The sequence below is a fragment of the Colias croceus genome, chromosome 26 (genome assembly GCF_905220415.1).
Source record: "Colias croceus chromosome 26, ilColCroc2.1".
Lineage (NCBI taxonomy): Eukaryota > Metazoa > Arthropoda > Insecta > Lepidoptera > Pieridae > Colias > Colias croceus.
Window position 1 is genome coordinate 643,165 of NC_059562.1, and position 26,651 is coordinate 669,815.

Here is a 26,651-nt window from a genome sequence, read left to right on the forward strand (position 1 = left end):
ATACACTGTTTAAATGTTAGTGCTTATACTTATAGTTTCTTGTCTCTTGTGTGGTGTGTGGGTGGTAGATGCTAGGGTTCGATACACTTATAATGGCATTCATTTATATATCTCTTAGTATTGTTATGTTTCTTCATTCTTACTTTGTTTTAAGTTTAGTTTTGTTAGAGATGGGGATATATTTTGAACGCCATCTTAAGACGAACTGTACAGCACGTAGTTAAAGAAGCGGTATTTAATTTAAGACATTTTGGTCTTTTAGTTCTTTTATTCTGATGTTTCTCATAATATTTATGGGCAACATAATTATTTCACAATTCATATTTCCGATTTTTTCTGTTACAAAATTAAATATCGCGAATCTTTAACTTTCATGCAAATGAATTATTAAATTTGTTTCCTCTAGATTATTTAAAACTATAGTTTCGTTCATGAAACTACTTACTTTAATCTTATTGTTTCCAATTTAATTATAGGGCTTACACGAAACTTAGTTTCTATTTACTAAACGTTACCGTATAATTTATGATTGTATCTTACTCTTTAGGTATTTTACCGCATTTCAGTTTTATTATACCTCTACGAATATGTATGTTAAAACTTTAATATCAAAGCCTTTTCACTTCTATTTGTCCATTTATGTGTATCGCTTACCTTCCTCTTTCTTAAAAATCTTGACAATTACTATAGAGAACACCTTTTCCCCTTTCTCTTTTCCTGCATTATAAATCTATCCCATATTGCTCTTTAATAATTTTATAAATTGTACGCGCATAGATGTCACATTTTCCGTTAAATATTATTACATTCTTAGTACTTAACATTTCGCATTTCCGAGAATGTTATTCATGAAATATAAATACTGAAGCAGACATCTGCTGGTGACGACATTACGTTGTAAAGTATTCGAAACTCGAGGTTTAATAACTTTGAATAAATCACGATTCTTACCCGTTAATTCTTAGCCCATGTAACTTGGCTAATATAACTCTTGCTTATTTCTATTCAATCTTTTTTTAAATCTACTAACGTAATATTCGGCTGTTAGAACAGATGAGTTCATGCCAAATCATATCAAGATCTATTCAGTACTTTTGGAAAAATACTTAAACGAACAAAAATTACTTAGTTTTCAATCGAGAATTTGAACAAAAACCTCTACTACCGTCGACGTCCCTTATACTACTTGAAGAAATATCTTATTTCTTGTAATTATTCATTTTAATATTGTTGTTTTTATTTATTTATTTATTTATCGCATGGCTAGTTCTGATAAATCAGCTGATGGTCTGGTTACGCCTGCGGTCAGCGGGTACGACCAATGATCCGATTGCAACCCACGGACAGTTTAAATATTCGCTTATCTGTATCGTGATTTGCGTTGAAGATATTTTTGGATATCTGTGTGGTACAAATATGATATTTAAAATACGCCAAGATAGGCTAAAAGTAAAATCTCTCCATCAATATTGTATCTTCTCCAAAATTTTTTATCCTTATGTTTTGGCTCTTTTAACACAGTATTTTTGCCCCAGTTTAATCCCCAGAAAGCATAAATATTTTCCCCCAACATGCCTGTAATTAAATGAAGCGCAGTTGTAATAAGGGCGAGAGTACAGAAGCCCTCTGGTAATAAAGTGGTGTAACTGCACCCTGAGCCTCGGGCACATGTGCCGTCTTATAAGACAGGAATAAGGCATTTGCAACTTTATATATTGTTTCCACAGTGGCAGAGTGGTTAGAGACAGGTCTTTAGAGATGGTTCGGGTTCGACCACCACCTCATTAAAATAATTTGTGACATATTTAGAGTTTCTATTCATAGGGACGTTTATGTTCATTGTTCAACTGCCGATAAATTTATTAAAATTCTAGGATTGTTGATTTATTTAATATATATTTAATATATAAATAAAGTTTGTAAACAGTCGCCTCCGTATGTAGGTAATATTCTCAGAATTAAACTTTATATTTCTCACAAAGTAGAATGGTTTTCTGCTTGATTAGCGCGCTTATCAGAGCGCATTATAAAGATTTCCCAGAGGGCTAATTTGATTCCGAATCCTAATAACACACGGATAATTTTGAGGCCTTCGTTATAATCTCATAATAATCTAAATTAGTATATCTCCTGCGATTTCCTGTTTAATTGCGGGTAGATTAACATTTCCATGTGCTATCTAGAATCTTCAGAGGGTCTAGATTTTAAAAACTAGCTATTTATGTATCTTTATATGTTGTATCTTTGTATGTTGAAAAATAATATGTCGATGTTGATGTAGTTTTCACTGTATATCAAGTTGAAGCTTTTTTGATGTTTTGGACGAAAATTACAGCTTATGAAATGAATACCTAAACCTACATAAATCTGATCGATACGTTCGAAAAGTAAATTGAAATTTGTAAAGTACCCTTATAATTCCTTACACATTATAAATACACTGAATGCCAAAGTCAAAAACGTGTTATTTGTAATCGTAAATTACGTCCGCCCCACACGACGCGGGATCACGCGAAGGGAAGGTTTTACCAAATATTAAATTGTGACCTTCTCTGTTAATTAAGGGCCTTGATACTGTCCCTATGTTGTGGACATTTTATATGTTTGCTTTTAGTTATTTATTAAGCATTATTGTTCTTGCTTCTATTGTTGGTAAAATCTTAAATATGTATGTTGAATGTTTGTGAAGACGATTAAAATAAACACAGCCTTAAAATATTTTATCTTAATTTTTCGCACTATTTTTATCTGTTTTCTCTAATACCTTTATATGAAACTATACTGTATAGTATTAGTTTATTTTTAATGTTATTTATTTAGTTATAGACTGAAATAAAACGTTTTTTTAATCAATTTTTGATGATCATTTTATTTCGGTAAATTATCGGTGTCTTAGCTTGTATTAAATGTGTTTTAAAAATAGCTTTTATTGAGTATTACTGCACTGTGTGGCCGCACCATATATGTGGCATATATCACAGAGCACTAGAGTATATAGACTAGAACATGTGTGTTTGTGTCTAGATTACTAGTAACGAGTGACTAAACTACGATTAATTGCAGGGCACATTGATGAAGAGGAAGGCCATTACCAGTGGATCGAGGGTCTAGCCATCTTAATATCTGTTATAGTTGTCGTCATAGTTACAGCCTTTAATGATTACACGAAAGAACGACAGTTTAGGTAAGTCATTGTTTGTATCATTTTTCTAATTGTTCAAGTTAAATACCCCCTAAGTTTTATCCCTTGATGTGGAAAATTCGACACCATAAATGCTTTAACTCATTTAGTTATTATTAGTCTCTGATAATAGTTAGGTTTCTATCTACTTTCACAAATTATACCTTATTACTTTTTAGCTAATATCATGTTTTTAATTTGCCTAATCACTTCTTATAAAAGTATACGATAATGTTTGGATCGGATCCCGGTCATTGCACGGTATAGCGTAAATCGGCATTTAACCCATTGAGCCCCGAGCGGCCTGATCGGTCCACGACACAATAGATTTTCTATTGTGTCTGTGATTCCGGGGCCTGAGTTATTAAACATGACTTAGTATTGAGACGTGCGGTGGACGCGTTGCAGAGGTCTGCAGTCGCGGATAGAGGGCGAGCACAAGTTCGCGGTGATCCGCGGCGGCGAGGTGAAGCAGGTCCCCATCAGCGACATCGTCGTCGGTGACATCTGCCAGATCAAGTACGGCGACCTGCTGCCCGCCGACGGCGTGCTGCTGCAGAGCAACGACCTCAAGGTGCGTACACATACACGCACACAGACATACACACACACAGTACGCTACATATACCTCAACCCGCGCTACACACACTCGATACATGCACAGCCCACACTACACGCACCCGCACCTTCGGTACGTGTACACTCCGCACTACACGCACAAACTTACACATTCGGTTCATGTGCACTCCGCACTACACGCACATACACATTCGGTACATGTGCACTCCGCGCTACACGCACATACACATTCGGTACATGTGCACTCCGCGCTACACGCACATACACATTCGGTACATGTGCACTCCGCACTACACGCACATACACATTCGGTACATGTGCACTCCGCACTACACGCACATACACATTCGGTACATGTGCACTCCGCACTACACGCACATACACATTCGGTACATGTGCACTCCGCGCTACACGCACATACACATTCGGTACATGTGCACTCCGCGCTACACGCACATACACATTCGGTACATGTGCACTCCGCACTACACGCACATACACATTCGGTACATGTGCACTCCGCACTACACGCACATACACATTCGGTACATGTGCACTCCGCACTACACGCACATACACATTCGGTTCATGTGTATCACGCGCTATCGTACACACGCGCTACACGCACATTTATTTACGCACACTCTCGATACGTATACACTTTCGCGCTACAAACACACCCGCAATGCGTGTATATACTCTCGTTACAGGTGCATGTATATATAGTTACACATGTAGAATTTTTTACTAGTACTCCTGGAAATTCGCGCTTACACCCGCCATAAATCCTATACCAAATACAATTGCTCCGTAAATAGTAAATACACCTTCGTGCGTGTTGCACGAATAAAGCATTACAATTTATACACCCTTAACTATAATAATAAACTTGCACATACATTTAAAGTTTATAAGTCAGTGGAAAAGCCAACAGTCGATACAAACAACCTGTAGTCAATATGACGAACGTGTCTCCGTGGCTTATCTCTGCGAACAAACATTGTGACCTCAATTTACCTATATTTTTTTATTAATAGCTTATTTTACTACGTATAGTTAAATTAGTAACCCGTTTTTATAAAGTCACCTCTACAAGTCTAAAAAGAACAAAATTGTTATTGAGAAAATAAATGCATTAATATTGTGGATCCAATGATTTCGTTTTATAAATCGTAAGTATTAATTTCGTTTTAGCACAAAAACGAAATTAATAGGTATTTTTACAGTTCCGTGATACGAGAATACAAAAAATGTTAATTACTGCTTCTTCTAATAATTATTCGTTTTAATTCTGTATTCATCAGAATGTTAGTTTTAACTATTTTAAACTTTATTTTACACTAGCTGCTCCGCGCGGTTTCACCCCCGTGGCTCCACTCCTGTTGGTCGTAGCGTGATGATATTATATACCCTATAGCCTTCCTCGATAAATGGGCTATTTAACACCGAAATAATTTTTCAAATCGGACCTGCAGTTCCCGAGATTAGCGCGTTCAAACAAACAAACAAACTCTTCAGCTTTATAATATTAGTATAGATAATAAAACTAGCTAAAACAGTTTCGTATAAATATAATGTATTATTTTTGCATAAATATATAAATTGAAACTTTGTTTACAAAGTTCATAATTTCATATACATTTACGCTTATATGAATTCTTCAGGATTTAGCTTCACTCCTGCATAATAAATTCACAATATTTGAAAATACAAAATCTAATACTACGATAAATAACGATCCACATATTTATCTACAGTTAACAATAAAATCAACAAATTATCAACAATGACGCACGACGCGTCTTTAGATTGAAGATATATTTGATAAGAAGAAAATGATTATGTGATAACGGTATGCAGTATTTTTATCATTTTATCAAAGGCACTAATTGTGCCGTGAGATATGGAGTTATGTAACGAAAGGATGTCATTTTCAATTGTGTTTCGTAATCAAGCTGCCTACAGTTTCAAATGAAATGAATATTATACACAGTAAAAAATCATGCACACACACACACACAAACACCTTAAATATACATATATAAAATGTATATGTAAATAATATATATACCGATTTTAATTGAATGGCATATTATATTTTAAAGAAGGTATGCCTTCTTACAATCTTCGTAAGTCTGTTTCCTCTAGCTTCAATCTTTACTTCGAAACAGATGAACCAGAAACTATAATAATACTTCCTGTAGCAACTAATGATATAGTTTTGTAAAGAGTTAATTCGCCCTTATAAAATTCTAATCACTCAATGTTCTCTCATGTTCTCATGTCTCGAATGTTCTTGTTGTGGTAATTAAATTAAAACACCAAGCAAACCCGCATAACCCAACGTGTATACATTCCAGATCGACGAGTCATCGTTAACGGGCGAATCGGACCATGTGAAGAAGGGAGAATCGTTTGATCCCATGGTGCTATCCGGTACTCACGTTATGGAAGGTAATTATTTTGAAAAATACCCTCATTTGTGGGGAAAAACGTGGAAAAAGTGGGTAGATGTATAAGTCAAATGTTGTATAGATATTTTATAATGTATCCTCGTTTGTGAGGGAAAAAGTGGGTATTTGTAAAAGTACAGAATGCGACTTTTACAGTTCTACTACAATTTGACTTTCAGTATACAATACAGTTTTTATGGTAACGAAATAAATACCTAGTCGTTTATTTATATCTTGAAAATGTTTCTAACGTATCGACTACTATTTGATTTGTTACAATATTTGTATATTCCACAAGAAATATAGAAAAAATCTTGAATATGCAATTAGAACTATTACATATACATATTCATGACAGTCATGAGCTCCTAACAAACGAACACACACACATTCCAGGCTCAGGCAAGATGCTAGTAACCGCTGTGGGGGTGAACTCCCAGGCCGGCATCATCTTCACCCTGCTCGGGGCGGCCGTGGACAAGCAGGAGAAGGAGATCAAGCAGATGAAGAAAGGTCAGTCTCATCACCGATGTGTATAGTATGGCACTTAGAGGGTGCTCCTTTTGCTTTGGTACCTGTATACATACAGGGTGTAAAAAATTTGTTTAAACGAAAAAAATGCTGTTATTTTGGAAAAATTGAGTATTAAATCAATTAATGTGAACAAAAAATTAAAAAAAAAAGTGAAAAAATTTAAATTTTTTGTTACCAAAGCAAAAGGAATATCCAGTTATAGAAGGAATCTTGCATTGAAATAGTTAGCAAAAATATATTAATAACTATGCCCGCGTGAAACGATTCGGATAACTTCGAAACGCGGTGGGCATAGCTAGGTTATGCTTAATTAGTTTCTTAGTGGACTCTGGCGGGTGATATTTTTTGTAATAATGAAAATTTAAACATATTATGTACAAGGTTATATAGTCAGTAATAAACATTGCTTTATGGATTCATTTAAATAGTGCAATTTTTGTAACACAATAGAAGTCATATATGACTCATAAATTTTTAATTAAATTATACAAAGTCAATACTAAATTAATAAGCGAATTAACGAAATATCACCTATCAAGTCGAACTCATAGCGACTCGAGTGTAGTTGCATTTGTAGCGACACGTCTGGGCCATCCATAAGTGTAGGGTTGCCAAAAAGTATAAAAAATAACTCACATTTTAGGTATTCAATTGGAAACCTAGATTGTAGAATAATAGGAAATCGTGACGTATCAGTATTATACCATATATATTTTTTTATCTTTTGCTATTTCATTACTATTACAACTTATTACTTTCAAGTTAATGTTATAGTTTGAATTTACTTCTAGTTATTTTTTCTTGAAACTTACAAGATACATAATATATTTTTTATTTCAATTGATAAATTAAGAAAATGATTGGCAACCCTACCCGCCGACGCACTCCCGTCCCTGTGGGAACTTTCGTACATGATTAAATTGGTGAAAATATTTTAACATTTACCACCACATTTTGGAACACTCTTTTTTTTATTTTTTACATCGCACTATACTTCCATTCATTTTGCTTTAATTTGTGATTTTCGGAATTGCACCGAGTCATTAAAAATCCCCTTTGTACTGACTTTTGTGTAATTAAAAATTTTCATTTGTTTGTTCGTGTTTTTTTTTTACGCTTATTCCATCTATATTGTTCATTATTTCGTACGCATTAAAGTCCATTTCACCAATTTAATCTCTCACGTGAGATTATTTTATGTTCCGAGAGTCATATATATTACTTTTTCGTGTTATTGTCAGTTCGTGTTGTGTTCAACTAATGGCCTGTCCTGTGAGCATGGTCCACTGTCCTGTGCCCCGTAGCGATAGTAGATGTATCCAAAATTGTCCGTATAAACTTACTCCTATAAAATAATCTCGTTTCAGTTTTTAAAATGAATTTTAAACCAACAAATAATGCATACATTGTAAATGCAATGGCTCCAGCTCGAACACTTGCGGCCATATAAAAGTATCCGCTCAGTTTAATATTTTTTTCAAACGTCAATAAATCTTTGGAAAGTATTATAGAGATGGTAGCAAATGTTCGAGCGCCCTAACCCCTAGAGTTAGTTCCACATAGAATGACCCGTACAATGACATCCAATGTTTTTTTCTCCACCCCGCCCCGGCCCGCCGCACACACCCATTCCGACGACGAATAAACGCAATAAACATACACATTTACTCGCATCGTGTTACTGTCGTGTCGGCATGATGTAAACCCGATATCGTTGTCATAAATGTGTATGCTTGTGTAATAATATCGGATATACGAATGACGATTGGCGCGGGTAGAAGCTAAAAAGCAGCGGAAGGAGACCCAGCGCAAGAGCCTCACAGGTGAGTCGCGGCCGCAACACTCACACCTAACGCTTTCTCCACCTTGTGCTTGCATTGCCCTTTTTTAACATAGTGTAACCTTGTAACATTATAAGAAAGTATTTAAATATTGACACAACTTAAAAATGCTGTAATTTTACAATACCGTTATAGTTTAATGAACGTAAAACGTAGACTAAGTTTTGGTTTCGTAATTTGATTTCTCAGTATCGACTAAATTGGCATCATTTTTATTTTAATATTATTAATTCGTTAACCTGTTTCTTTGCCCGTAAGTGTACGTCGTCTCGCACCTCGGTTCTTACGTAACTTGAAGTTGGACGAGCACGTATCTAGTATTGTCTTTGGTGTGCTTATTTTTGTCTAAATTCAGTGCAACTGAATATTGAAACAGAGTACTCTATAGTCTGTTTGTAACATTGAAAAGAGTACAGTAATAGCAACAGCATGTTTGTCGTTACTTGCAAGGGTAATAACGGTGCTTGTATCGATATCGATATCGGCACCGATACCGATACCGTTTTGAAACGTTACGGTGCGGTGTGCAGGTGAAGACGAAGTGGGCGGTATCAGCGCCGGCGGAGCGAACCACGCGCGCGCGGAGGACAACCACGTGGCGAGCAGCGACAAGCCCGCGCCCGAGGCCTCGCACAAGAAGGAGAAGAGCGTGCTGCAGGCCAAGCTCACCAAGCTGGCCATACAGGTGCGCAACACGACAAAAAACAATGCTATACAACAACACGACACTACACATCGTCCAATGTAACACAAAGCATCGCATGGCATAGCAACACAACACATCAGATCACGACACAACACGTCACATCACAACACAACATAACACTACACAACATAACACATCACAACACGTCACAACATAACACATCACATCGCAACACGACACGACGCAACATAACACGTTACAACACGGCACATCACGACACAACATAACACTACGCAACATAACACATCACAACACGACACAACATAACACATCACATCGCAACACAACACGACACAACATAACACGTTACAACACGGCACATCACGACACGACAATACCACAAAACGTAACAAAATACAGCACAACATGTAGCCAGATACAGTCAGATCGTGTAATTTATACATTTCAATCAATTTTTATGTGATATCCGGCTATCAATACATAAACTTAGTAACCCCAAGAAGGACACATACCTACAACCATATTTTGATAAACTTTTTATTTTTCTACAACACTAAAAGAAACTAACTTTTCAATGTTTAGAATATAAAGTTAGATTACTCATTATTCTTGTCACTACATCTAATTTGACTTTATAAAAAATAGACCATTTTATGTCAATATATTTTACCGTACAAGTCGACCATAATTTGACCCCCTAACTATCCACAGATCGGTTACGCGGGCTCGACGATCGCCGTGCTGACGGTGATCATCCTGATCATCCAGTTCTGCGTGCACACGTTCGTGATAGAGGGCAAGGTGTGGAAGGCGACCTACATCAACAACCTGGTGAAGCATCTCATCATCGGTGTCACCGTGCTGGTCGTGGCTGTGCCCGAGGGTCTGCCCTTGGCTGTCACCCTGTCGCTTGCCTACTCTGTTAAGGTGAGAATCTATACTAATATAATAAAGAGGAAAGGTTTGTAATTATGTATGTATGTATGGTTTTCACGTATAAACTACTGGACCGATTTTGATGAAATTTGGCACAGATAATCTTTAGACCCTGAGAAAGAACATAGGCTACCTTTTATTGCGAAATATGTGTAACACCACGGGCGAAGCCGGGGCGGACACACTAGTTAATAATATACCTCATTATAACTTCTTACGAAGAAAGGTTCTATGAAGAAATGAATTAACGTAATTGGTCGAGCTGTTTTTTTTATTGACTAGATTTTAGTTTATTGCATTGTATATTTTAAAGTTTTATATGTAAACCCATTTTATAATGTGTATTTGCCTGATTGAAATATAAATAAGTAATATTGTGTTACAGAAAATGATGAAGGACAACAACCTGGTGCGGCACTTGGACGCGTGCGAGACGATGGGCAACGCGACCGCCATCTGCTCCGACAAGACCGGCACGCTCACCACCAACCGCATGACGGTCGTGCAGTCCTACATCTGCGAGAAGCTCTGCAAGGTCACGCCCAACTTCCGCGACCTGCCTGCCACAGTCGCCGAAACTATGGTGGAGGGCATCAGCGTCAACAGCGCCTTCACCTCGCGCATCATGGTGAGTCAGCTCCCCCCCCCCCTCACACCACACACACTACACTTTTATTTTCCTCTCCCCGGTTTCCCTACTCGTGTTATTCTCTTCTCCTCGGTCTCCCCTTCCCCCCACACATATAGATAGGTACACATAGTATAGAGACAATTTTTTTTAAGATTATTATTTTGTTAGGTTTGTAACAAATAAAATAAAGTTCGTTTATTTAGTCATTGTAATCTTTTTAATGATATATTATAATTACTATATCTGATAATAAAATTAAACTAAATTAAAAAAAAAACAAAATTAAAAAAAGAAACATAAAATCGAATTTGCCTGTAAAAAGTAACCATTTCTGCTTGTCTACATTTAGTTAGAGAACATGACCCATAGTGGTATTTTATAAATTAATTAGTTTTTATATTAGGATTTTTACAATAAAGATTAATTTTAGTACATACACTAGTAGTAATGAAAGTGAACCCTCCCCGTGTGCACAGCCGTCCCTGGACCCCGGCGGCCCGTCCATGCAGGTGGGCAACAAGACGGAGTGCGCGCTGCTGGGGTTCGTGCTGGCGCTGGGGCAGAGCTACGAGGCGGTGCGCGAGCGCCACCCCGAGGAGTCGCTCACGCGCGTCTACACGTTCAACTCCGTGCGCAAGAGCATGTCCACCGTCGTGCCGCACAACGGCGGCTACCGCCTCTACACCAAGGGCGCCTCCGAGATCGTGCTCAAGAAGTTAGTGCCCTGTACATAGTGTTTAGTGTCGTCGTGGTCAACATTTGTTGGTGTTGGTGAAAAATTTGTGTTAACGATATCAGATCGCTTCTCAAGTGACATTTTTCCAAAATGCGTTATCAACTCTGTAACATGTTGACAGTGACTAATTTTGTTGCTTAACAAATGTTTACTGTGAATACGGCTTTCTATTTTTATCATATTTCATTTTGAATGAATTGAGTTTGATATGACTTAAAAGCTTATTTACATCATCATTTTTCTTTTAATTACTTCTATTTAATTTTAAAAGCTAATTAACGTTATCATTCTTGTTTTAATCATTAACATTATTATTTTCTATAAAACATCAATTTCTAACAGCACTTCTATAAATGACACTATTTAAAATACCCTTGACTATAAGCACGTGTCCCCTCCAGATGCGCGTTCATCTACGGGCACGAGGGTCGGCTGGAGAAGTTCACGCGCGACATGCAGGACCGGCTCGTGCGGCAGGTCATCGAGCCCATGGCCTGTGACGGGCTCAGGACCATCTCCGTGGCCTACCGGGACTTCGTGCCCGGCAAGGCTGAGATCAACCAGGTTTGTGGGGATTGCCTAGAATATACTAGAAGATAATAATATAAAGAATAGAAGATAATCAGGGTGCTAATTATGGTGGTAGAGTTATGGAAAAACTGTTGGAAAAGTCATCCCGGTAAGGTGGAAATCAACCAGGTTATTATAAGAGATTAGTTAGAATAAACGAGTAAATCAAGGTTGTCAATTTTATGTTGGGAGTTATTGAGAAATGTTGGAAAAGTCATTATTGTAAGTATTGAAAGGTAGTGGGCTAAGTGTAGATCCTTGCGCAACCCATATGGAAGATAGCCTATAAATGGTTAATTTAAATGTGATTTTTATGAGAAACAGGATATTATACATAATATTATTTATAATGATTATGATAATGTTATTTTTATGTACATTTAAAGCGTATTTTATTTGATCACAGGTGCACATAGACCAAGAGCCTAACTGGGATGACGAAGACAATATTGTTAACAACTTGACTTGCTTATGTGTTGTGGGTATTGAAGATCCTGTCAGACCTGAGGTACGTTTTATTTCTTGATATAAAAGTAGTCTTGTGATTAAAATTATTTTATTTTTAATAATATTAAAACTCAAATCACATGAAATAGTCATTTTTCTATTTGAGTATTACTTATTATCATCATTACTAGAATTAATTTAAAATGGTTGATTTTTCTGTTGTATCGCCACAAACATCAATGATGTATTACGTGTACAATATCTGTTTGTATGTCCCTATACAATGTTGACAATGTTGACAATTGTGTAATATTTGTATTTTTTAAGCTATTGCATAGCTACTATCGCAGGCCTTGAGTGCGGGGATCGAATCTAGAAATTCCATAACGAAAAACGTCACGCTCCCCACTCCGTCGGGCTTGAAGGCATGCTATGCAATAGCTTTACCGCGGCAGTCCCCGAGTGCCACACGTATTTTTTTGTTTTGTTTAAAATCTGTATGTATATCTATATATCTGTATGTATGTATGTGTGTATGTGTGCGCAGGTGCCCGAGGCGATCCGCAAGTGCCAGAAGGCGGGCATCACGGTGCGCATGGTGACGGGCGACAACGTGAACACGGCGCGCTCCATCGCCGTCAAGTGCGGCATCCTCAAGCCCAGCGATGACTTCCTCATCCTCGAGGGCAAGGAGTTCAACACGCGCATCCGGGACGCCAACGGGGAGGTCAGGGTTTGATTTTTGTAACAATTAGATCGATAATGGACAATAGTGGATAAATTAAAAACAGCGTGTGTGTCGAGCACACGTGTCAGAAGTGAAACTTTGTTTGGTAAGTTTCAAAGAATACCAGAATCTTCGCCTACTCCATGACGCGACCTTGAAATTTTATGAACATGCCTGAAAAAGTTTCGCAATAAAAATCTTTATAAAGTAGTAATATCTACATTAAATCACTGGATTATACATTTTTTGATGTAATAAAATGTTGAATGGCAAAAAACTTACATATTATTGAATAAAAGTAATGTAGATACGAGTTCACACTCGTATACGCAGTGGATGGGAATGGCTCGTTACGTCGCCAGTAGCTAGGGTAAACACACGTCCGCTCACGCCCGAGGCTGCTGCGTGACTGTCTCCCCACTACCCGCGAACCCGAGACATCCGGGGATATAGTACCTATACTTTACTCAAACACTACATCCCTTCCTTATTCTATTTTTTCTTTTATTTAAATATAATTGTTTAGAACAAACATACATTATAGAAAGCTATCAGACTGATTTAGTTAGGTATTTCATTAGCGGTATTCTTCGCTTTCATTTACATCACCGTTGTCTCCACCTCTATCCTGAACTTTCTGGACCGCTTCCATTCCATTCCCCCCCTGTTTTTATTAAGTCACATTACTTCTATGCTTTTGGCTAGTATCCACGTTTCTGACAAGTACGTATCCACCTTCTAATCGTTCTACACTGTTTCGAGTTGATTTAAAGTTTGCTGTCAGTTTGTTACGCTTCTTCATCAAATTCAAATTCAAAATTCAAATTATATTTATTTGCAAGAATGTAGTACAAATTATAGATCTTTAAATTACAATATTATGTGGCTAACACATTCTACCCAATACCCATTGATTGGGTGTGCAAATATTAAACAGAAAGTTGATTAGTCTAATTATTATTTAAATATACACACAATTCAATTTTCACAATTACACGAACGCACTACGATTTACACGATTAAATCACACACTTATCACACAATCTTCTCACTTCAAAGTCATAAATTCTTCAATGTCATAAAATTGTTTTAACATTAGCCAGTTCGTCAGTTTATTTTTGAAAAGATTTACTGGTAGTTCCTTGAAATTGTCCGGTATTTTATTATATATTTTAATAGCCATAAATATTACACTGTTTTTAGCTTTGTTGATTCTACATCTCCTTTACATATACTTTATCACCTGTTATTGACCTCAAAATCACCTCTTTCTATCTGTATGTTATTTTCTATTGTTTTTTAATTCCTGTCCCTAACATCGGAATTGTCAAATTCGTGTTCGTTATACAACCGAGAGGAAATTTTATCTTTATTTTTTATCTTTATTTTCTGTCTTCCAGAGAATGTCCTTGTTTTCCAAAAGAATTTCATTTCATCGAATTTCAACTTTCCAGCTTGGTTCCGCAGTTTTCCTACAACTTCTCGAATATCTCTCCTTCTTCCTGTTATGTTATGTTATGTTTGTTGAACAGATACCTTTCGATAATTAAAAACACAAACTCAACATTTATTCATTCAATAAGACTTCTTCTAGAAGCTCTTTTGAACCGTCGTAACATAATTTCACACTTTACCACCAATTCGGAAAGCAGCATCCATGAATGGAACCGGCAAGAAACTCTTTAGCTGCTCCTCTAACATCATGACAATATTACATTTTAATTTAACATAACAGTAGGGTATGTAAATATAACATAATGATGATGCCAAAGAACTGTCCCGTGGATCCCACGCGACAAGCCTCCATGGCTTTTCATTCTCCATAATACATATTATATTCCTTAATGCTGCACTAGGCTCACTGAACTAATACGTTTTATATTTAAGTTTTAAAATTACCAATATTAAACTCTTTAATTCTATCAGGAGTTCTATTCCAAAAGAGTTATATATATTATATCTTGACCCATTAGATAGCCGGAAAAATAGCATGTCAATTTTATTTTTGTTCCTTATGTGATAACAATGTCCATCTCCTTCTCTTGAGTATAAGTCAGTATATATTGCGTATATTTAAAACGTTATTAAAATTTAATTATATACTGTGAAGGTACAGTAAGGATGCCAGTATCTCTTAGTGAGTCCCAAGCACGTAATTTATATAAATGCGTATGGACCATTTGTGTAATATAAAAACAGTTTCAATATCTGCTGCCAAGCCAAGCCAGCCCCATAGTAACCTTATGCCATGAAAGTAGTTAATTAACCAATCTAGTCGTATCTTTATCCGTGAAATGATGCCTCATGTTCCGAACTGTACGCAGCTGAGCTGGTGTCCTAGCAGCGGCAGTGCTAACATAGACTCCCCATTGTAGCTTCTCGTCTTATTTTACTATAGCTGTGGCAAATAACTACACCGACTCCTTCAGAATCAGTTACATATATTTCAGGTAGACTGTAAATAGTCTCCTGTAACTCAGATCCACCTGCGCCTTTCGCGCATCCAAGAAAATCCAAGAACACCCTTTCCATCTTTTCCAACAAAAAGCAAGTGTTGTATTGTCATCTTCTAGGTCGAGTATACCAGGAGGGAAAGTAAGTTAGTCATTCTTTAGTCCAATAGGCACAACAATTTACCATTTATGAAGGCCATTTATATAGCCAATATCACAGAACTATATAACAAATAACGCACGATTTACAATTTATGAAGGCTCGTACAGCCTATGTCACCAATCACGCACGATTTACATTTAATGAAGGCTCGTACAGCCTATGTCACCAATCACGCACGATTTACATTTAATGAAGGCTCGTACAGCCTATGTCACCAATCACGCACGATTTACATTTAATGAAGGCTCGTACAGCCTATGTCACCAATCACGCACGATTTACATTTAATGAAGGCTCGTACTGCCTATGTCACCAATCACGCACGATTTTCATTTAATGAAGGCTCGTACTGCCTATGTCACCAATCACGCACGATTTACATTTAATGAAGGCTCGTACTGCCTATACAACCAATCACGCACGATTTACATTTAATGAAGGCTCGTACTGCCTATACAACCAATCACGCACGATTTACATTTAATGAAGGCTCGTACTGCCTATACAACCAATCACGCACGATTTACATTTAATGAAGGCTCGTACTGCCTATACAACCAATCACGCACGATTTTCATTTAATGAAGGCTCGTACTGCCTATGTCACCAATCGCGCACGATTTACATTTAATGAAGGCTCGTACTGCCTATGTCACCAATCACGCACGATTTTCATTTAATGAAGGCTCGTACTGCCTATGTCACCAATCACGCACGATTTACATATAATGAAGGCTCGTACTGCCTATACAACCAATCACGCACGATTTACATATAATGAAGGCTCGTACTGCCTATACAACCAATCACGCACGATTTACATTTAATGAAGGCTCGTACTGCCTATACAACCAATCACGCACGATTTACATTTAATGAAGGCTCGTACTGCCTATACAACCAATCACGCACGATTTACATTTAATGAAGGCTCGTACTGCCTATACAACCAATCACGCACGATTTACATTTAATGAAGGCTCGTACTGCCTATACAACCAATCACGCACGATTTACATTTAATGAAGGCTCGTACTGCCTATACATCTTGCATAAACCAATAATTTTATTCATTATTATTATTTTAAATTTGATTTGCACCCAGTGTGCAGTCTCGTCTAACTTGAAGATAGGATAGGTTACATTTCAGTTTATAGTCGCAAAAATGTACATATATTATATATATTTTTTTTTAAATTATTTGACAGTCAGTTCTCTGTGTATCTGTTAACTCCAATCGATACTTACATAATATGGCGGCATCTATTGACTGGATTGAGTAAGTATTCAATAGATGGCGCTATTTAATAATTAGAAGACTACGCGTTTGACCGTTCATATTCATAATTAAGACAACGTCTGTCGGGTCAGCCAGTATGTATAATGTATATATTTATCGAATATAAAATTAATATTTACAATTGCATGCTTAATATTAAGCGAAATACGTAGATCAAGCGTAGATCAATTATAAAGTTATATCTTTCTTTTGGAAACTACTTACTTACATAATATTATATAATTTTCATTTAGTCGGTACACAATTATATAGATAAGTACAGTTAATAGATTTTGTATCCAGTAAGTATAAGTTGTAGTACCTACATAAAACTTCCGACTAAATACTCTAAATAGTTTTATGGCCATACAAATGTGTACAGCGGGTACTGTGCAGTGTGCACGCGTAAAGAGTGTTATAATAATAAATAATAAAAATACTTTATTGTACACACAGATGAAGTTGACAGAAAGACAATAAATAACAGCAAAAGAGGTTATGGTACAGTAGGCGGATATTATATGAATTAAGTATAATATTTGAACAACTAATACGTAGAAGAGGAATTAGTTATGTCTTCATTTACTTTTTACGACAACATATTATATAAACAAATATATGTCTGTCTCTATCTCTGCTAGAAAAACACAGTGTCATATAGGTAATATTTATTAGAAAAGTATTGCATACGTACAGTCACGTGGTCTCCTCTGAGCAGCCATACCCTTCAATTAATGGTTGCTGCTTTGCGGTAATCCTTTTTGCCGCTATTGCTATATTTTCTTCTTTTTAATTTTATTTGATTATTAAGAATTGCATTTTTTCTTTATGGTGGCACATAAAGTTTTCTATTTCGAAACAAATCATCATGTCATATTTATTAATTGCTCTGATACCGACTATATTATAAAATATAATTATTATTTATAATAAGTAGTTACAGCCCTATAAATGTACATATTATTTACTATTATAAAACAGAGCGCAGCAATTACATAATTAAATCATAATATTTAATACAATCTACAAAATTTATGATACAAAATCATTGGCCGCTTTGTTTGGCTTATTTAACCTCATGTTGGTAACTACATAATATAATAACTTTGGCAGACAGTGCACGTACTTAGCACCGCGTAGCTTTAGTGTAACGCTCTGCTCATGTCACACAGATTGACTAGTGCCTCGCTAAGCAAAGCCCTATACACCAACGCGTAGCCTAAAAACTCGCAAACCATTAACTTAAGAAACTATTGCATTACCACCGATCCCTGATAAGTATGCGAATACTGAACCAAATCTGCCCGTTCAAAATGGGTTAAAATCTAGTCTGAAGGACTAACTTAATACAATTAGGTGAAGCTATTAAGAGCATGTTATAAAGAGAAATCATTTAGCAGAATATCATTGTTTGTGTCATGAGTAGGTATATAAGTAAGAATTATCATAATACAATAATTTTGTACACGCTAGGTTTTTTCCTAACTAATAATATCCGTTTTACAATAATTATATACTTACTCAAATACATTAGAACGCAAATATTTTGTCGGACACTAATATAAATTTTATGAAAATTATAACTTTAGACGTCAAGCGTCTGAGTAGGTACACCCAGCGCTGGCGCTTGGTAATCTGTTTAGCAGTATAGTTACTGCGCATTACAACCATAGAAAATATACCAGCTGGTACAACACATTTGACATATTAGCGCGGCGTCAGGTTAGTGTTACGTTTTAGTTATGTGCCTTGACGTCGCGTACGTACGCATCCTATGTGTCAAACTCAAAGCCTAAATCATGTTTATCGCTTACGACTTGAACAAAAGCAAAACGTAACGTAATTAACATTAGTAATCTACCTCCCTTATTTTTATAAATTCTAAGAATAATTATTTAAAATTATAAGTCTGACCTTTATCCTCGTCGCCAAATGTAGATACGAGTTCACACTCGTATACGCAGTGGATGGGAATGGCTCGTTACGTCGCCAGTAGCTAGGGTAAACACACGTCCGCTCACGCCCGAGGCTGCTGCGTGACTGTCTCCCCACTACCCGCGAACCCGAGACATCCGGGGATATAGTACCTATACTTTACTCAAACACTACAAGTAACATGCAAACAAATTAAAAAAAAAGTACTTCCTTCGATACAGTAAAATCACTGTGTTATATTCTTCTCTTCTGTTTTTGTCATTCTATTAGAAAATTTATTATGTAAAAATACCATTACATACTAATCTAGCCTTTTTAACAACATATTCTACAAAAAAATACTTTATTCCCCCCACAGGTCCAGCAGCACCTAATCGACAAGGTGTGGCCGAAGCTCCGCGTGCTGGCTCGCTCCTCGCCAACCGACAAGTACACGCTCGTCAAGGGAATGATCGAGTCCAAAGCGTTCGACACGCGTGAGGTTGTGGCTGTGACTGGGGACGGTACTAACGATGGACCCGCGCTGAAGAAAGCGGACGTTGGATTTGCCATGGTGAGTTGGGGTGTCGCAAGGGTGTAGATTTGGTCCGTTGTTATATGTAATTTTTAACGTTGGTAAAATAGAAATATTGGGGATTATAAAAGTTGATTACGTGTAGTGAAGTAAATTGGAAGCTAAATTAAACTTAATTTTAAATATTTATAATGTTTTTCAGATTGTATTCTACACATTCTATATTGTATTTGAAACAAAGTTTAACTATAAGCCTATTTTACTACACTAAAATTAATATCAATTATGCAGTGATGTTTGTATTTACTAAAGCGCATTGTAACATAACCACAAAATGTCATCACCCAGGGCATAGCGGGCACGGACGTAGCGAAGGAAGCGTCGGACATCATCCTGACGGACGACAACTTCTCGTCCATCGTGAAGGCGGTGATGTGGGGCCGCAACGTGTACGACTCCATCGCCAAGTTCCTGCAGTTCCAGCTCACGGTCAACGTGGTCGCCGTCATCGTGGCCTTCATTGGTGCTTGTGCGATACAGGACAGTCCGCTTAAGGTACGACTTTGTAGATATTTGTTAAAATGTATACATTTTCCCTTCCTATAGGAAGGGTAGCCATAAATGTTGAGTTTGAGTTAAGTGTCATTATAATTTGGCAGGATTGTGTGATTACATTTTTATTGCCCATAAAAACACTAAATAATGTATAATTGACAGTGTTTAGAGGCAAAGTTTTATTTAGATAAACAGTAACGTGTATTAATAAAGTGATAAATAGCTTTCATTACTGAAGAATACACAGATGACATTATATTGGTGACCTTGACGTCTAAATTTTGTTGTAGTAAAAAGTGATGTTTAAATTTACACATTGTATTTGTAAACGCAATTATAAAAGATGACACAAGCAAGAAAGGACACATTTTTCATTCTTCACTTTCAATTATAATCTGAAAATTTATCTTGCCTTTAAAACAGCTTACCATTTCCTATATGAAACTTTCAATCTCATAGATGTACACAATGTTAATGGTAATAGATGTACAAAATAAATGTAGTACTAAGGTAACATGTTGTGTGCAGGCGGTGCAGATGCTGTGGGTGAACCTGATCATGGACACGCTGGCGTCGCTGGCGCTGGCCACGGAGATGCCGACGGCCGACCTGCTGCAGCGCAAGCCCTACGGCCGCACCAAGCCGCTCATCTCGCGCACCATGATGAAGAACATCCTCGGCCAGGCCTTCTACCAGCTCTTCATCATCTTCTCGCTGCTCTTTGTCGGTCAGTTGACGATTATCAAGTGTTTTAAGAGGTCCATTTTGATACCAATTGAACTATAACTCTTTTGGGATTAATTTTAGGTATAAAGCATTGTGTATGGAAAATATCATAGGCACAAAATGGAATGTTCATTTGTATTTTGGTAATAATACGATTAAAGGCAATTCTGGTGGTAAAATACCAAAATATATTGTTTCGTTTTACATGAATTCACCTTTAGCGAAATATGTGATCGTTAGTCTTACATTAAAAATTAGCTAGTCTAGCAACCATTTTCTGCCGTTCAAAATATTAGTTCCTTATCCAACTACACCAACGAGCAATAATTTGTTGGGCCACTTTTACCACCCTGACCCATTAAATAAGACCTATTGTTTATATTTAAATAAGACCTACATTCAAAAGGACATCAGAATCCTGCATTATTCTCTAAAAATCATTAATTTTGTATGTAATTTTTGTGTATTGTGTTTGTAATTGGTCTTGTTACTCCTAAATAAGGAATTTATTTATTAAATCACAGGTGACCGAATCCTAAACATCCCGTCGGGGCGCGGCCAAGAGCTGGGCGCAGAACCCACACAGCACTTCACGATAATCTTCAACACGTTCGTGATGATGACGCTGTTCAACGAGATCAACGCGCGCAAGATCCACGGCCAGCGGAACGTGTTCGAGGGGCTCTTCACCAACCCGATATTCTACTCCATATGGATCGGCACCGCGCTGTCGCAGGTACATATCGCTAGCTGTGCCCCGCGGTTTTGCCCGAATTGCTCCGTTCCTGTTGGTATTGGTCTTTCTAGATAAATGGGCTATCTGACACCGAAAGAATTTTTCAAATCGGACCAATAGTTCCTGAGATTAGCGTGTTCAAATAAAGAAACTCTTCAACTTTTTAATATTAAGTATAGATTATTTTTGTTGATTGGTGTGTTTTGTATTTAGGCGAGAAGTGATTCTAAAAATACAAGATAATTTTGCTATTCTTATTTCTGATTTTTTATTACAAGTATTCTGCTCAATTTTCGACTCGAAGGACCGATTTCATAAGGTGTCACAGTTCTATAATAAATGGAATGTATAGTTTATCTGACGTTTATTTAATACGTAAAACTCAAACTCAAACAACGTGACTTTTGCATAGCTTACAGAATACATTTTACTCCACAATATTTAAACCTTTATTACCTTTTTACCGTTTTTAAGGCCATTTTACTAACAAATATATGGATATTAAATTAATCTGAAATAAATGAAATAAATAAATAAATAAAATAAATAAATTCTCAACTAGTGTATAAGTGAAGTAATATGCATGTATGTCGGTTCCAGGTGATAATAATCCAGTTCGGCGGCATGGCGTTCAGCACGGCGGGGCTGTCGGTGGACCAGTGGCTGTGGTGTCTGTTCTTCGGCGCCGGCACGCTGGTGTGGGGGCAGCTCGTCACCACCATCCCCACGCGCAAGATACCCAAGAAACTGTCGTGAGTATCATCATCATCATATTTAAAGAAAGAAAGATATATGACAGGACAGTTCTTTGACATATTACTATAATATATGATGTTACATATGTATTTTGTAAAATTAAATTGTAAAACTGACATGATTAAAAAGAGCAACTATGGAGTTTCTTGCCAGTTCTTCTCCATAGATACTGCTTTCCGAATCGGTGGTAAATGTTAAAAATATGTACCTAATGACATTTCAAAAGTGCTTCTAGAAGAAGTCTAATTGAATAAATAAATGTTTGAGTTTGAGTTTAAGTTTGACTCCATAATATTAACAAACACAAAAACACATTTTTTTTACGACTACATTTTCTGGAGACGCAGAAGTCAATAAGACTTTCTTATGAAGCGTTTTTGAATTTTCATAAAGTTAGTCTAAATGAACAGACACACTTTTGAATCGTTAAAATTTTTTTAGAACAGCTTTTAAATCATCGAAATAGAAATTTTTTTGTTGGAGTTTCTTGTCTCCATAGTTACTGCTTTCCGAATCGGTGGTAAATGTTAAAAATATGTTATAACGATCAAAAAGTGCTTCTAGAAGAAGTCTAATTGAATAAATAAATGTTTAAAGTTTCAATTTGAGTTTGAAGCCGGTATCGGTATCCGGCTCGAAGGACCATAATATGATTCAGATGTATAAGGAAATGTGAATTTTAGGCTAACTTAATTACTCTATGTAAAATAATTATGTCGCCAAATATTCACATATATAAATTTTGTAACGTTTTCAAGTATTACCTATTCATATTGACGTGAGGTTTAAAATTGCATAACTTTAAAACCAAATACCATATAGCGCCATTACTTACAAACCTTTACAAAAAAGTTGGTGCGACAAATTGCGGCAAAGAACCGGTTACCCGGAGCTGCCCGGGGTGGCTCGGTCCGACTCGCACTTGGCCACTTGTAGCCAGGAAAAGCGGAAAGTGCAGTGAGTTACTGTACTTTGAGATTTAGTGTTTAAGTGTGTAAATAGTGGAGGTATTTTGGTGTAGATGTTATCGTAAGATTTGGACGTATCTAGCAAATTGGAATTCGTTCGTTTAGAGACAGTTATTTGCGTAAACAATGTTAAGTAATAGTTAGTTCGTTAGGTAATAAATATTTTATAAGTTTTCAGTTATTGAATGAATATTTATATTTCAAATAGTTGATAGAATTGATATTCATGTCAATTGCGAGAAAATAATTATTCTAATCCCATTATCACAATAATTAATCGGTAATATCATATTTAACTTATGTCTCAGGGACTTGTACACTAGTATAAAATATAGATTATAGACTGAACATATTATGAAGATGATGATTAAATGATGATGGCCTCGCTGTACCAATCACAAAAAATTATTACATCATGTGTGTGTAGTAGTAAAAATAATAATGAGTGAATAATAATTTACTGATGCTGCTATGCGTATACTTATTACCAACGCTACGAATTCCAGTTGGGGTCGCGGCCAACCGGACCCCGAGTCGATCCAACCGGGGCCGGACTACGACAGCGACCTGGACAAGAAGCCGCGCGCCGGACAGATCCTCTGGATCCGCGGCCTCACGCGCCTGCAGACCCAGGTACGCGCCCCCCCACACCCCCCGGGGAGCCCACACACCCCCCCGCGGTAGGTGACGGGATCCTGTAGGGAGGGACGGGATCCGGGATACTATGTTAGGGCAACTTTTGACTGTGATTTTTTGATAAACTATTTTTAAATGCTATTTTGACTATTGTAAATAATCTAATTGGTTTTTTATATGAAAACTATTGGAATTGTAATTATTGATTTTGATTGTTCGTTATCTTTTTAAAGTGAAAAGTAATGAATGGTTAATAGTTAATGTAATGACAAGTTCCTATTGAATGGACGCTATTTTTTTAAAAGTATTGTTAATGTAATGAATATGACAAGTTCCGAAAAGGAATGCTTATAGTTCCTATAGATTGTAAGTTTATCAGTATTAATTGTTATTTAAAGAAGAATGCAGGCTGAAATCCCGTCACTTATCCGCCGTATATGTCAGGGAAAATGTTAAGGGTGTGATTTTTCGTCCGTTGAGTAAGCTTTTTGAATTTCAATTTATTATTTGTGGGATAATGTTGGGATTAATTTACTTGAATTATATATGTCCTTCCCTGGGGTTATTTGTGTAGGTTAGATTCTGACAAAATCGGTCAAATTCTAACTTATGTTAAGTGACTTGCTCGTCGGCCATTTTGGTATATTTTGTGTTGTAAATTAAATGGCCTACGAACATTAAAATCACATTGTGAATATTGGCTGTGATTTAAGACTGGTAAATTAAATTCATAATGTGATCCTCGTTACTTTACGAGACCAAGTGTCTTGTGGAGTAACGATAGTATACGACTAGGTATGACATAAATACGAAAGAGGGATAAGTTTTAGTTTACAGCATATATTTGATATTAGCGGTGAAACAATCGACACGAGCGGTAACCTTGGGCATCCTGACGTTAAGTCGAATGATAAATAATTCACTTTTACTATTTTTGCATACAGAGCAAAACTTTTTCATATTAGTACTTATAATATAGTTAAACGCTGATCATTCTTTTGACACATCCATTTACAGTGAGCCGGGTTATTCACGGGCCGCAATAATGTTCACACGAATATTTGCGATTATAGTAACTTTCAAATACTTCAACCGTCATTGTTTTACTTTTTCTTTGTTCATATTTATTTATATATTTCTTTTCATTTCTCGTTATCTTTTATTCTCCTACACTTCAGTCATTCAATAGTTCATTTCTACGCCTACACAGAGAAACACTTTACAGATTTAGAAGTAGTTTGCTATTTGGCCCATTAACGTAGCGTGCCGCCGCCCGCACGCCCCCCCCCCCCCCCGGCGCCCGGGCGGCGGCCATTTTGTGACACCCATCTGTTGCGCCCCGGCTGCATGACCCCCACCTACCCTGTCCCCCCCTCCCTGCCCCCCCCCCTCCCCCCAGCTCCCGTAGCCCCCGCGCGGCGTCGGGGCGCACGCACTAGCTAGCCCCGTGCATGCTGCGCCGTAGCGAGTGCGCTTCCCGACCCGTTTACTCTCTAATCGACCGCCCCACCCTAATACCCGTTGGCATGCGTTTTCCGTAGGCTGTGACGATGTACTTATCCCTCAATACGAATCCAAACAGTGACTATGACTACCCGAACGTAATATATAGATACATCACACGATCACATCGCGTCGAGTGACTTCTTTCTGTCTGTCTTTTATTTAGTCATACTGACTGTTTGATTTATGTTTTTTATTTATTATGATTTGTCTGTTTATTTTTATTTTTTTTTCAAGAATAGTATTATTTGCTTGTGATCCGCCCGCGCCGCCGCCCACTAACACGCGTACCGATCAGTCCGAGCAGTAACGATAATGTGTATTCGATTGTTATCCGATGTTTCATTTGAATTGATTGTTTGATTGTAAATTAAATTATCGAATTGTATGAAGTTACTGCCGGTAGGGACGTTCATTGAGTGTGGAGTGGACTAAAGCCCCGTAGAGCATGCCCGTATGCTCGACGTACTAACTCGTTCGACCTCCCCCCCCCCCCCCCCCTCTCCCTTAGTGTGTGTTTGTGTTTGTTTTGGTTGTTGTTGGTTTTATTTTTGTTTGTTTTGTTTTTTATTATTTTATTTTATTTCTGTTCGTGTTCGTTCCCGAGTCGGTCGGAGTAGACGCCAGCGACGGGTGTACGTAGTGCCTTGCATTGGAAGCCTTCACTGTGTTATTTTGCGTATTTCGTTAGGCTTTTCGTAGTGTCCGTATTAGTATGTGTACATAGAGCCGAGCCGACGGTCGACGGTAAGTAGAGTGAATGTTTAGAGAGACGACACGAGAAAACAACTAACCAACTAACAGAGAGCGATCGCGTAGTTTCCTCACGATTGACGTCGCCTTACAATATTGCCAGCATTATTCCGATCGAAATGTCGACACTCGCGCCGCGGCCGATAACGCTCGCACGTTGTAAGGTCGATCGAAGCGTCCGTAGCCGAATCGTTTCCCCCCGGCCCCCTAACGCCACTAACACGGCCCCGTGTCCCCGCCCCCCGCGGCCCCCGCTGACCGAGCCGTGTGCGCAGGGCGGCGAGCGGGGCGAGGCGTGGCGGCCGCGCGAGACCGAGGTGTAGCGGCGGCGCACCGCTCGGTAGGTAGGGCGAGTTAGTGGGCGGCGCGGGA

General features: G+C 37.4%; 1 protein-coding gene across 12 annotated transcripts in view; it reads left to right on the forward strand.

Annotated features, from left to right (window-relative positions):
• Positions 1–26,651, forward strand: part of LOC123703493 (plasma membrane calcium-transporting ATPase 3) — a 133,622-nt gene that overhangs the window by 98,630 nt on the left and 8,341 nt on the right. For 10 of the 12 annotated variants that reach the window (XM_045651509.1, XM_045651510.1, XM_045651508.1 and 7 more), the window contains 18 exons: positions 3,064–3,184; positions 3,590–3,755; positions 6,121–6,214; positions 6,610–6,726; positions 8,526–8,570; positions 9,119–9,273; positions 9,967–10,182; positions 10,577–10,819; positions 11,299–11,537; positions 11,960–12,122; positions 12,535–12,636; positions 13,123–13,302; positions 19,491–19,685; positions 19,995–20,201; positions 20,730–20,928; positions 21,452–21,663; positions 22,264–22,415; positions 23,894–24,020. In XM_045651509.1, coding sequence (XP_045507465.1) covers positions 3,064–3,184; positions 3,590–3,755; positions 6,121–6,214; positions 6,610–6,726; positions 8,526–8,570; positions 9,119–9,273; positions 9,967–10,182; positions 10,577–10,819; positions 11,299–11,537; positions 11,960–12,122; positions 12,535–12,636; positions 13,123–13,302; positions 19,491–19,685; positions 19,995–20,201; positions 20,730–20,928; positions 21,452–21,663; positions 22,264–22,415; positions 23,894–24,020 — 2,933 coding nt within the window. Of the gene's footprint in view, positions 1–3,063; positions 3,185–3,589; positions 3,756–6,120; positions 6,215–6,609; positions 6,727–8,525; positions 8,571–9,118; positions 9,274–9,966; positions 10,183–10,576; positions 10,820–11,298; positions 11,538–11,959; positions 12,123–12,534; positions 12,637–13,122; positions 13,303–19,490; positions 19,686–19,994; positions 20,202–20,729; positions 20,929–21,451; positions 21,664–22,263; positions 22,416–23,893; positions 24,021–26,554; positions 26,618–26,651 lie in introns of those variants that run through there. The other 2 variants (XM_045651518.1, XM_045651513.1) reach the window with 2 other exon arrangements.